This window comes from Gossypium hirsutum, chromosome A09, assembly GCF_007990345.1.
Source record: "Gossypium hirsutum isolate 1008001.06 chromosome A09, Gossypium_hirsutum_v2.1, whole genome shotgun sequence".
Classification (NCBI taxonomy): domain Eukaryota; kingdom Viridiplantae; phylum Streptophyta; class Magnoliopsida; order Malvales; family Malvaceae; genus Gossypium; species Gossypium hirsutum.
In genome coordinates, this window is record NC_053432.1 from 4,823,934 (window position 1) to 4,837,081 (window position 13,148).

The 13,148-nt window shown below is 29.4% G+C and overlaps 1 protein-coding gene and 1 long non-coding RNA gene across 2 annotated transcripts; one reads left to right on the forward strand and one right to left on the reverse strand.

Moving 5' to 3' along the window:
- Nucleotides 1-1,455: 1,455 nt before the first annotated feature.
- Nucleotides 1,456-2,566, reverse strand: LOC121205960 (phosphoribosylaminoimidazole carboxylase, chloroplastic-like). The gene is made up of 3 exons (XM_041076093.1): nt 1,894-2,566; nt 1,700-1,811; nt 1,456-1,551 (listed from the first exon to the last, which is right to left on the reverse strand). Exons 1-3 carry the CDS (start codon nt 2,010-2,012, stop codon nt 1,456-1,458), a joined length of 327 nt encoding a protein of 108 aa, XP_040932027.1. The 5' UTR covers nt 2,013-2,566.
- A 502-nt stretch (nt 2,567-3,068) lies between these two features.
- LOC121206481 (uncharacterized) lies at nt 3,069-4,548 on the forward strand. Its single transcript, XR_005901519.1, has 2 exons — nt 3,069-3,147; nt 4,270-4,548. It is a non-coding gene; the product is annotated as an uncharacterized lncRNA (long non-coding RNA).
- Nucleotides 4,549-13,148: the final 8,600 nt, after the last annotated feature.

Below are 13,148 nucleotides of genomic sequence, written 5' to 3' on the forward strand. Positions count from 1 at the left end.
TAAAATTTGTATGTTCTTTATTTTATTTTATTTTTTTATTTTATTTTATTTTAACAAAGTTAAAATTAGTGGGTTGATTTGAGTGATTGCATTTTGTAAAAGGGTTTGATGTTCAAGTGTAAAGTTAAGGGATGTAAATTAAAATAGATAAGCAATTCCAAGTTTGTTTTTGATTGGTTTTTATTGTTTTTTTTTTACATTAATTGTTAATTCCTATAAATAATATATTTTTTTAATTATTAATAATAAATGATTTTTTTTAATAATCTTATTATAAATTTCTCCTCTAAACCTATAAATAGAAAAATAATACGCTTCAGTGTACTTGAACCAAGCCTTTCTACATTGGTAACAATGCCCATGCCATTTGAACTAAAACTCAATCGACATAACTATAACAATACTTGAAAGCTATCGTAATGCATAGGTTAGTTTAAATGAAGATTGAACACGATTATTGTTAAATCTTTAATAAAAATATTTATAGTGAAATTGAATATGATAATTAATTTAAGAATTTCTTTATATTTTATTAAAATTAAAATGAATTTATATAATACTTTAATTCTTAATTAAATATTTATAATTTTTTATTTGTATAAGTTTAATATGTTGATTTTATCACTTTTGTATGTTACTATTGTATTCATTTATTTTTATACTATGTTTATATTCATATTAACTTTTGGGGAAAATGAGTAGAAAATACCAAAAGTTAAAATATATTTAATAAAATAGATTTTTTTCTTAAATTTAGGGAACTAAATCAATTTTGGAGAAAGAAAAAGAAAGCACGTTTTGTATTACGTGTTTTCAGTGTCCTTATTACCATCTCAGCTGAAAACGTGTCATGTTGGATGCATTTTCGTCCAACATAAAAAAAAGTCTAATAGATATTTTTTTTCAAATGACTAAAAACAACTAGTTTATTTGCTAAAAATGTCCTCATATTAATGCTTGTTATTTAATAAAATAAATATTTTTTAATAATTTCATAATTGAGTTTGAAATAGATAACATCAACTCAATCAACTTTTTAAATAATACACTTGTATATGTTCAAAATATCATATGATTAGAACACAAGTGTGCGTTTAAAAATAAAATACTATAAATAATGAAATGTAAGGTTGGAAAGTAATAACAATAACATATACGCTAAATTTAAAAAATAGTTTAAATTGTGACACCGGCTTAATCAATGACATTTTTATTTGATCTTTGTAATTTTTAAATATTTTATTTAAAAATAATGTAAAAATATGAGAAAACAAAAATTGCATTTCATTAAGCTCCCCTTCACTCTTTGCAACAGCATTTCCTCGCCCATCATAAGCTAACCTCTTGCTCTTAATCATAAGAGGATAGCCATATAGTTCACCTGCTCTCTTGGTTTCTTCTAGATTATTAATCTGTTTTTATCAATACAGAGAGACCAATATATCAATATAAGTTTTAAAGAATTTCAAGACAATAGAATAAGCCCCTATAAAATAACTCAGGAAGTGGAATACCATGCCGAGAAAAATGAATTTTCTGGAGATATTTATCCTGTAAAATAGTAAATCCAGCTTGATAACTCCTCGTAAAAAGTAGATTATGCTTAACATCCATTCAGGTATCAACAGTAAAAGGAAACTGATGCAATTTATTACAGACATTAGTACCGCTCGCAAGTAAACAAGCCTAGGGAATTTACTTGGATAATTCGAATGGTAGAAGCTTTAGGCTCACAATCAATTCCTTGTTGTTCAAGCTTCTCTAGAGTGGCAACATCCACATGTTCAGTTTCAGCCGTCAAAACTCCACATCTAACTACCAAGAAACATACAATGAACATGAATACTTCATTTAAAACAAACAAAGGAAATAAGTTAAATATCAAAATTGGACCTTTTAGCAAATTCTTCAACAGTAGCACTGTCATCAAAGCTCCCAACCATATGATCATAAGCAAGGGCACTGGCCGAGCAATTCTCTAAAGGGTCCAAAACCATAACTTTAATGGCCATCTTGGAAGCTGCTTGGCATAACGTACGACCCAATTGCCCTCCTACTAATACACCAACTATCTTTTCGGATAGACCATGAACTGGAGAATCATCATCCTTCCTAAAAAAAAAAAAATTTGAACATAAATAATTCACGATAACAAAAAAGATTCAAATTTTTATATTCTTTTGTTTTCGTTGGAAACATATATATTGCCAGAAGAAGAAACACTATATTGTCACTATATTTGTTATTTTCATCTTCTTTTAAACTTTTTTTAATTAAAAAAGAATATTATCACTATATTTGTAATCATTTTTAAACTTGTTTGAATCGAAAAAAATGTCACAAATGTCTCTGCCCGTGTGGACAAAAATAAGCTATTTACCAAGCCATATTGCCACCCAAATTTGTATGAACCTATATCAAACCAAATGACACAAAAACATGACATAATTAGGCATCTAACTCAACTCCAACCAAGCCTAATTCATACCATTTCAATACCAACCATACTAGGTACATCAATACCACAATATATCATTCGATTTCATATTAAAACTCATAATCTCAAATCATCAATAAGGTCTCATTCATTTAAGCATCACCTTACCTAATTCACAATCATACTAATTCTCAAACAACCATTTGGTATTCAATAAATCAATCCACAACAAGGTATACATGTAACTGCCTGGTTTTAGCTAAATCAGAATAGTAATTTTGGGACCACAAATTCGATGTTGTAAAATTATTTTAATATTATTTTTGGTATTTACAGCATGTGATTATATAGGTGTTAAAATTTCGTGAGTTAATTTTTTTGTTTAAGTAGTTAATTTGAGAAAAGGACTTAATCGCGTAAAATGCAAAAGTAGCATGCTATAAGTTAAAAGTGTCAAATTTCTATGGCTTATTAAATGGGAGGTCCTTATGTTGTAATTAGACCATTTATAGTGGTGATGGACATAAATGGCATTGAATTATGTGTTTTATAATGATTTTAATTAAGGTTAAATTTGTAAAATGATTATAAATGATAATATAATAAAAACAAAAAGAAATGTTGTTCATCTTTTACATTGATTGCCGACTGTTGATGGAAAAAGAAGCCAAAAATATTTCTCTAGGTTTTGGCACTTGTAGGCTTGATTAGTAAGTGTTCTTTGCTTGGACTTCAATTATTTCTACGTTTTTGTGATAGTTGCTTTGAGTACTAGCTAACCCGTTCCTTAATTTTTGAGTTTGTTAGTGATTTTGGAAAATGCTATTGTTGAATCTATGAGTTTTATGATGTTTGATGATGAATTATGAAGGCTTGGTGTTTGATATACATGTTTTGTAAAGTGATTTTGAGTAAAAATGAACACTAGGGATTAAATTGAGAAAGGTGTAAATTAAGGGGTTAAATTGTGAAATAAATGAAAGTTTTGGGCTGCTAGGGACTTACATGAAATTCGGCTAGGCTTGGGTGTAATTAGATTTTGTATAATTTGTGTTTTTTGTGAAATAGGGACTAATTGAATAAATGTGGAACTTTAGGGGTTAAAGTGAAAAAATGCTCAAATATGTGCTTGTGGACTAAATTGAAAGATTATGTGATTAAATGAGTCGAATTTTTTATAATATAGATTAAGAAAAGAGGAACTTGGATTTAGATCGAGGCAAAAACAAAGTACTCGACTAATCGACTAGTTACATCGTTTTTACGTCTGAGATAAGTTCGTATAAGATAAAAATTGTTACAATTATGTTTTTAACGTTTTAATATTACATAAATTATATATATGAGACGATGGTTGTGTACGACGACAAATCGACTATATTTTGCACTTTGTGTGCGTTTCGAGGTAGCTTTGGCTATATAAAGCACTTAGTGTGCGAATCGGAATAACTTCAGCTATATATGGCACTTAGTGTGCTAGGTTGAGATAGCTTCGGCTATGAAAGGCACTTAGTGTGCGAGTTTATAATAGCTTCGGCTAAGCTTTAGCACTTAGTGTGCGAGATATCGAGTCTTCGACAATATCACGAGAAGGTATGAGTTGGATATGAAATTGTACAAGTATGTACATATAAAGCATGAAATTCAAGAATAAAGAATTATGAATTTTACATATAGCATAAAAACAAGAATGTGAAAAATAATCATGAGTTACATGTTATTATGCTTAGATTGATGAATGATATATTGGTGATTAGATAAGTTTATACCATACCATACGAACTTACTAAGCTTTAAAAGCTTACTTTGTGTGTTATTTCCCTATTTTATAGATTATCGGAGCTAGCTCGGACTCGAGGATTATCGGGAAACATCATCACACTATCGATTATCTCATTGGTATTTTTGGAAACTTTGTATATATGGTATATGGCATGTATAAACTAGTGTCATATTGGTATGTTTTGAGTTAAGATATTGGCCATGTGATTTGGCTTGTTGATAATGTAAATGTGGTTGTGTTCTTAGCCATTTAAGTTGGTTTGAGTTATGAGTTTGATAAGTGATATATGTGATATATATAATGCCTTATATGTTGGCTTGTTTTGGTATGTTTGCCATAGTTGTTGATTTAGTTAAATGGCTGTTCATTTGTTAGTTATTGGTTGATGTATTAATGTTTGGAAGTAGGCATATATTGTGGTTGATTTTGAGATGATAATGTGATGGGTAAATGCATTTAGAAGTTATGTAAGTTTCAATGATTTTAGCATAATGAATTAGTATGATTTGAATATGAAATGGAGTAGTTGAAATGGTTGTGGATAGATGCCATGATATGTGTGAGGAATAGTATGCTTTGGTTGTTTATATATGTGTTGAAAAGGTACAAATTTGGTTGCTATGTGTGCATGAGAGTAGGGTGCAAATTGGCTTTTCGAATGGCCTATTTTTGTCCACACGGACAGAGACACACCGGACAAAGACACGGGCGTGTGTCTCAGCCATGTGTGACACACGATCATGCTACACGACCGTGTGTGACACACGATCATGCTACCCTGAGAAATAATTAGGGATTCAAGTCAGTCTTGAGCACGGCCTAGACACACGAGCGTGTCTAGTGGCCATGTGAATCACACAACCTTGGCACATGAGCGTGTGTGGCCATTTTGAATGGTACACGGGTTAGACGCACGGGTATGTGGTCGACCTTGTGCCCTAAGTCAATAGCTCCTCCAAATTTCCCGCGGCCAAGGCACACAGGCGTGTCTCCGGCCGTGTGGTGCAAGTCAGTATGTATGCTCTATTTTCACACGATCTATGACAAGGTGTGTCTGGTAACCGTGTGAGGCACATGGCCTATTCACATGGGCGTGTGACCTATGGTTTCATGAAATTTTTCTAAGTTTACGAAAATTTTTATATGTGATCGGTTTAGTCCCGAACCTCTTCTAAGCATATTTTAAAGTCTCATAGAGCCTTATAAGGGACATTATGAATAATTTGAATGAATTTTGATTATGAATGTTTAAATGTATGTGAATGAGGTGTATTATACTGTAATACCTTGTAACCCTAATCTGGTGTCGGATATGGGTTAAGAGTGTTACAATACACCAAGCAAATTACACATACATATCAAAGGCCATTTGCATATATATTCATCACCAAAATCAACCAATTCAAACCAAAATCAACCAAAACAAGCTAACTTTCATGGCTATATACAAAACCGAACTCTTAATATTTACAAGCCATTTCAAATGACCAAATTCATTAGCAACACATAAACCTAAATGACAAAAGTCCCTATACATGCCATATGACCCACAACTTAATTTCAAAAGTACCAAGTGATAGTGTGATAGTGTGATGAAGTCTTTGATGATCCCCGAATCTGAGCTAGTTTTGATATCACTATAAAACATGAAAAATTAAACAATGTAAGCTATAAAGCTTAGTAAGCTCGTATGAGAATAATAAGCAAATCTCACCAATCATTTACCATTCAGATATTATGAACATAGTATTCAACAACACATTACTCACAATATTAGTATAAATTCAATCACATAATTGCTCATAAATTCACGACTTCCTTAGTTTCAATCCTCGTATAGTCTCTCGTACATACCTGTACCGGTACGTATCTATTTCTCACCATTTCACTTCTTCAATATACCTGTTGAACCATTTGAAATAGCAATCGGATACTCGGGAGTTTCACACCCTAAGTGCCTATATCATGGCTCGAAGCCAAATCAATGTAACTCGCACTCGAAGTGCTAATATCATAGCCCGAAGCCAAATCAATATAGTTCGTACCCAAAGTGCTAATATTATGGCTCAAATCCAAATCGATATAGTTCGCACCCGAAGTGCTAATATCATAGCCCGAAGCCAAATCAATATATCTTCTAATGACATGCCATTAGTATTCTTATCTATTCCTAAGGTTCAACAGGGATTTCCAACGTCGAATCTTCGTCAAATATAACCGCAAGGTCGTAATTCACAATTTATGCAATATCAAACATTTAAAACATAATTATAACAATGCTTATTACTTATGAACTTACCTCGGATGCTAAAATGGCAAATTAAGTCGATTAATTCGAAACTTTGTTCTTTCCCCGATTTAAATCTGTATTTCGCCTTTCTTGATCTAAATGTAATCAAAATTAACTTATTTAACTATCACTCTTTTCAATTTAATTCAAAATACACATTATGAAAAAATTACCATTTTGCCCCTAATATTTTAATTTCTTTACAATTTAGTCCCTAGGCTCGTAAAACGAAATTCATTCAGTTTCATCACAACCCAAGCCTAGCTGAATATTTAACATGCTTATAGAAGCCTATAATTTTCATTTATTCACACTTTTTCCACATAAATTTCACATTTCACAATTTAGCCCTTATTTCACATTTTCATCAAAAGTCCCTTAACAAAAGTTGTTTAATTAACAACAAGGACTCATATTCTTCCATTAAAATTCACAAAAATTAACATGCTTTCATGGAAAAGCCCTAACCTTTCAAAAAATTTGCAAATTAGTCCCCTTATTAGCTAGTTTAAGCTACAACGATCCCGAAAATATAAAAATCATTAAAAATCGAGTCAAAAATGACTTACATGCACAAGGTACTATGGTCGAACCTTCAAGAGCACAAGAATGGTGTTGTCTTTCCTTAATTTTGGCTAGAAGAAGAAGATGGACTAAAATTTGGCTTTATTTTACTTATTTAATCATTTAATTACTAATTTACTAAAATAACCTTAATGTATAATAATTAAAACTCACCTAACCATGTCCATCTTTGTCCACTCAAAAATACCATGGTCTAATTGTCATTTTAGGACCTCCAATTAAAGTTCCATAGCTTTTAAACTCATTTAGCTTATAGAACTCAAATTTTGCACTTAATGCAATTTAGTCCTTTTTTTATAATTAAGCACTCAATAAATAAAATTTCTTAACGAAATTTTCACACAACCATACTATCATACTATAGGCATTAAAATAATTATAAAATAAATATTTTGACCTCGGATTTGTGGTCCCGAAACCAATGTTTTGATTTTACTAAAAATGGGTTGTTACATGTGCAATTACAATTAGGATTGTCGGCGGATGGGTCCGCACTCACCGGGTTCGTTCAATCTACTAATTGGAGATCCGTATGCTATGATCCTTTGGGTGTGATTCTGGATAATATTTATGGAGGTCGTATCGAGATGGATTGGTTACGAGACACATTCCTGGAGTTGGGGAATGATTCGACTGAAGTAGAAAGAATACGATATGCTCGGGCAAACATCCTTGAGATGATTGGAGGTTATCTGATGCCGGACTTGTCACGAAACATCCTTGAGAAGGATAGGTTGGGGAAGGAAAGTGGTAGCGCCGTTCTTCTTTGGAGCCAAAACTCGCTGCTTTTATCATCAAAATTTCTTAAGGAAGTGACAAAAATTAGAAAATAATAAATATTAATGCTCCTACAAACCTCAATGGCTATGTTTTCGAGTTCCACCTCTGAACCAGTTTTTTTCTTTCAAGCTATCTCATTTCTTCCCGGACCACCACCATCTCTCTCACTCCGCTTCTTCTCCGTCTTCATCGCTGCCGATAACCGCAATCACAACTATCGCCTCCAGCACTCTTTTTTTTCTTCCTCGAAACTCTACAATTCCATCTTCGCTTGTCGCGCCTCACGTGACTCTCACGAGACCGACTCCTTTCGCAGGTTTTATATTCTTCTGGCAATTCATTTATTACCCTTTTTTTCTTAATTTTATATGTTTCTAACGTAAACAAAAGAATATAAAATTTGAACAGGAGAATCATCATCCTTCCTACAAAAAAAGAAAAAAAACCATTTGAACGTAAATAATTCATGATAACAAATCCGCTCCATATGGAGTGATTTTTTTTTAAATGGATGTGGAGTGAGGTAGGGTGAATTTTTTCTTTTAGATAGTGGGTATGGAGAAGTAATGGTAATTGCTTGCCCCACCACGCCCGACTCTATTATATAAAATTATCATTTTATCCAAGGGCGTAACCAGGGGGCTGGCAGGGGGCCCGACCCCCCTAAAATGGAAAATTTTTTATTTAGGCCCCTTTAAAATTTATAAAAATTTAAATTAGTAAAGGTAAAATTACACTTTGGCCTCCCTAAATATGATAAAATTTTAATATAATCCTTTAAAAATTATAAAGATATAGATATTAAAATGGTGAAATTGTATTTTTTTATTATCGTAAAAATATACAATTTAATTTCGACCCCTCCTATAAAAATTTTCTAGCTTTGCCCGAGATTATATCCTTATATATGTAACTATTAAAAGAGTAATAATGTATTATAAAAAAATTATATTTTATGTTTAAATATTTACTTGACTTTAAAAATATTAAAAATATTAAAAATAAATAGCAAAAATTAAATTGAAGCGAAGCGAAGTTGAGTGGGGATGGATGTATCCAACATCCATGGAGGAGGTAGTGGATTTCAAGATTATACATACATAATGGAGTAGGGTGCATAGTGGAGCAAAGTGTTCCCAACTATGGAGTGATGGTGGATTTAGCAGCGTTCATCCCCGCCTTGCTTCATTATCATCCTTAGTAAAGAGTATACTTCATATTTTATAAATATTACTCTTATAAATGAAAAGTTTTTATATAAAGTAAAAATAAAATATAAAAATTTGATTTTATAATAAATTTGGTTATTAATAAAATGTCAGTAGTTATTATAAAGTAGACTAACTATAATATATTTAAGAACATAGCAAAAAATTAATTCCTATATTAAAAAAATTAGTTTGGATGAAATTTTGAAAAGGTCCAAAGCAATAGGCATGAATTAATGTTGTAGAAAAGTTTGGTCAAGATTTTCCATTGTTTGAGCAATTTGAAGTAAAAATATTTGCGTTTAATAACTTGAGACACTCTTTGACGCGAAAACTGACTTTTAGTATTTGACAAAATATTAGGTAGGTGGATGTTGATTTTGATTGGGTCAAACTACCCAACTAATTTCCTCACGTAATAAATATATATTTTAAATTATACAAAAATTAAATAATATTTTTTAATAATATCGTTATAGATTCTGATCGTATATGTTCTTTTTGACACAATGTTTAGAACTATCTATAGCCCCTTTCAACCAGGGGCGTAGCCAAGGGGGCTGGCATGGGCCCCAGCCCCCCTAAAATGTAAAATTATATTTTAAGCCCTTAAATTTTTTTAAAAATTTTAAATTAGTAAAGGTAAAATTTTACTTTGGCCCCCCTAAAATTATAAAAATTCGATTTAATCTTTTTACAAATTATAAAGATATAAACTATAAAAAATTAAAATTTCATCCGGCCCCTCCTGAAAAAATTTTCTAGCTTCGCTCCTACTTTCAACGCATAAATAGGAGAATAATACGTTTCAGCGCACTCAAACACACGTTCTCCTATATTTAGCAACTTATTTATTAATTTTATATAAAATATAAAATAACTTAATAGCTTAAATATAGTGTAGATTTATTGAACACATAGTTAATATGAGTGTGGATTAATTTTAATCCATTTTAAGAACATCCATATATATAATGTTTAATGATAAATTTAGTCACTAATATTTACATGTTTTGTTAAAATGGTCTTAATTGTAATTTTTTAGTCTTTTTTGGCCATCAACTTTTTTTAATTGCTTTTTTTAACAAATTTGATAAAAGTTTCGTTAACAAAGTTAACAGGATGATGTGAAATTTCATATGTGAAATATTTTTAATGAAATGTAATTTAGTACTTAGATAACCCAAAAATAATTATGCGTGGAAAATAATAAAATAAATAATTCATGAAGTTTAAAAAAAACTCTTAATTAAAAAATAAACATAATTATCTAAAAGATTTAGGGTAAATTTCACTCAAGGTCATTAACTATTAGTAAATTTAAATTTTAATCATTTAATTATAAAAGTTATAATTTGATCATTCGAATATTCAAAATTGATCATTTAAGTCATCCCTCAGTTAACTTGCTAACGGATGTCAATGTGGGTCATTAAGTTATTATTCCTCAAATATGTTCAGGTAAGCTATAATGTTAAGTTCCCCGATTATTAGTAAGTTTTTGTTTTGATAAGCCTACTATTTAAAAATTATTATTAACGGAATGATAACATATCATATTAACTCATAGGTTTAATAGCTAATTTGATTCATGATATGTAACTAAAATATCAATTTAGTATTTTTACAATATTTTTAATGTAAATCCAAAAAAAAATCTAAATTTATCAAAAATTCTAAAAATGAAATTTTATATTTTTTCTTTGAAATTATAAAATATTTTTAAAATTATAATTATGTGAAAATTAATTAAAAATTTTAAAAATTTCATAAATTTCTAACAAGTTTTTTTCTTTTGAAAAATGCTAGGTCCATGACTAATGACTTCACACGGCCATTTCCTTCTTTTCACTAGGCGATAATTTTTTTAAAATTTTTTAAGAATTTTTTTAGATTTGTTTTGGATTTATTACAGAAATTTTAAAAATATATTTTAGTAATAATTGAAAGCTTGTAAGTTAATGTGTTATGCCATCAGCCCTTTACGAAGTTAATAGATGAATGACCAAATAAATAATATTAATAATTATTTTTTGTAAATTTTCATAATTAGATAACTCAATTAAAAATTTATTAATAATTGATTGATTAACAGTGCAATTGAGGGATAACAAACTAATGATAGAAAGCTACCAAAGAGATAAATGATGAATTTCAAATAATTGAATGATAAAATTATATTCATAATTAAGTAACCCCTAATTGTGAAAATATTTTTAATATGAATAAATTTAAATTTAGATTGTAATTTCTATTTATAATATGTTATATTTGAATAAAGAAATTAAGATAAAACGTAATCCTGTCATAGCCTTATTTTATTCGGAAAATTTGTCGATGGTTTTTTTTTTCATACTAACACTGGAATAATAGTAAAATAAATAAAAAGAATTATCAACTAATTGAATCGTATAATAATTTCCCATGTGTTCTTCCCCGGAAAAAAAAAACCAATTTACAAGAAATAAATTACTTGTGTATACAAATTTGATGAAACTTTATTGTTTGATCTGTTTTTGTCGAGGCGCAAGATGAGGGCACCTAGCAGCCACCACCGCTACGTCCGGGTATATTGGTGCAGGGGTTTCCACCAGACGGTGGCACCGTACCCCTTTGAAATACTTGAATTATAAGATTTTTATTGAAAATCGCAGCAAACAGTTGATCTTCAACATGAGGGAGAGGCCTTATGGCGGAAACATGTTGGTAGGCGAATAACAAAATAATGCAGAAAAGGAATGTAACAGTAACTTTCAGCGAAGCCATATTGGAAAACACAAAAGGTTTCAAGTGTTGATGATATGAAAAATGATGAGTTAAAAGATGTTATATACATGAAATGGGAAATGGGAAATAGATGTGTGTTTTGACCATTTAAAAAGCCACGGTTTAATGACTTCAGAATAAGGTGGAAGTGTAAATCAAATACAAGGACCTTGAATGCCAAGCACTAGACTCCATACATATATGTGACTTCAAACTTGAATCAGTCTATTTCATCTAACTTTTTTAAATCAATACTTCTCTCTCAATTAACTCATGCTTTCTGATTTAGGATTCAATTCCAAAGACTTGAATTTTTGTTCTTTTTCTTATTTTTAAAAAAATAAAAACATTCTTTTTATTTAAATCATATTTTGAGTTTACTTGATGTTTAGAAAGCCAATCTTTACCCATACACAAAAAATTATTTTTTTTATAAAGATTTTAATTGAAATGGTAACGTTGATATATTAAATATTTTAATATTTTAAATTTAATTTTTATTATTTATATTTTTTAAAAAATTTTATATAAATTATTATATGATAAAAATGTCCTCATATTAATGCTTGTTATTTAACAAAATGAATATGTTTTTAATAATTTCATAATTGAGTTTGAAATAGATAACATTAACTCGATCAACTTTTTAAATAATACACTTGTATGCGTGCAAAAAATTATATGATTAGAACACAAGTGTGAGTTTAAAAATAAAATATGATAAATAATGAAATGTAAGGTTGAAAAGTAATAACAATAACATATATGCTAAATTTAAAAAATAGTTTAAAATTATAACACCGACTCAATCAATGACATTATTATTTTATCTTTATAATTTTTAAATATTTTATTTAAAAATAATGTAAAAATATGAGAAAAACAAAAATTGATTATAATAATATTAATGAGATATTTCTTTATTAGAATTAGATATTAGACTATAGATTATGTTAAAAGCTCGAATAATAATAATAATAATAATAGTAAAATGAAAAGTTTAATACTTGAAAAATGAGAACCGGTTAATCAGATTAATTTAATTTAATTTTTTATGAAACGATAGCTCTGGCCAGCAGTGAGCCAGTGACACGCGTACTAACACTTTTTATTAGAATGTGACACCCCTTTTTTTTTTTCTTTTTTTTTTTTTAGCTTTTTGACTAGCAGAGATAATAAAAATAATTTCTCTAAAAACACCCATTAAAGGAAGCACCATTGGAACTTGGAAGCATATATTCCAATTAGCAGTTTTCAGCTTTTGAACATAAGACATAAATTTGCATCTTACTTTTGCAG

Bases quoted from the DNA above. Each gene is read 5' to 3' on its own strand.
- LOC121205960 (XM_041076093.1), bottom strand. From the start codon at position 2,012: ATGGCCATTAAAGTTATGGTTTTGGACCCTTTAGAGAATTGCTCGGCC. The intron at 1,812-1,893 runs GTCCAATTTTGA...CTTGGTAGTTAG, and splicing joins GTTGAAGAATTTGCTAAAAG to ATGTGGAGTTTTGACGGCTG. The intron at 1,552-1,699 runs GTAAATTCCCTA...ACTATTTTACAG, and splicing joins CTACCATTCGAATTATCCAA to GATAAATATCTCCAGAAAAT.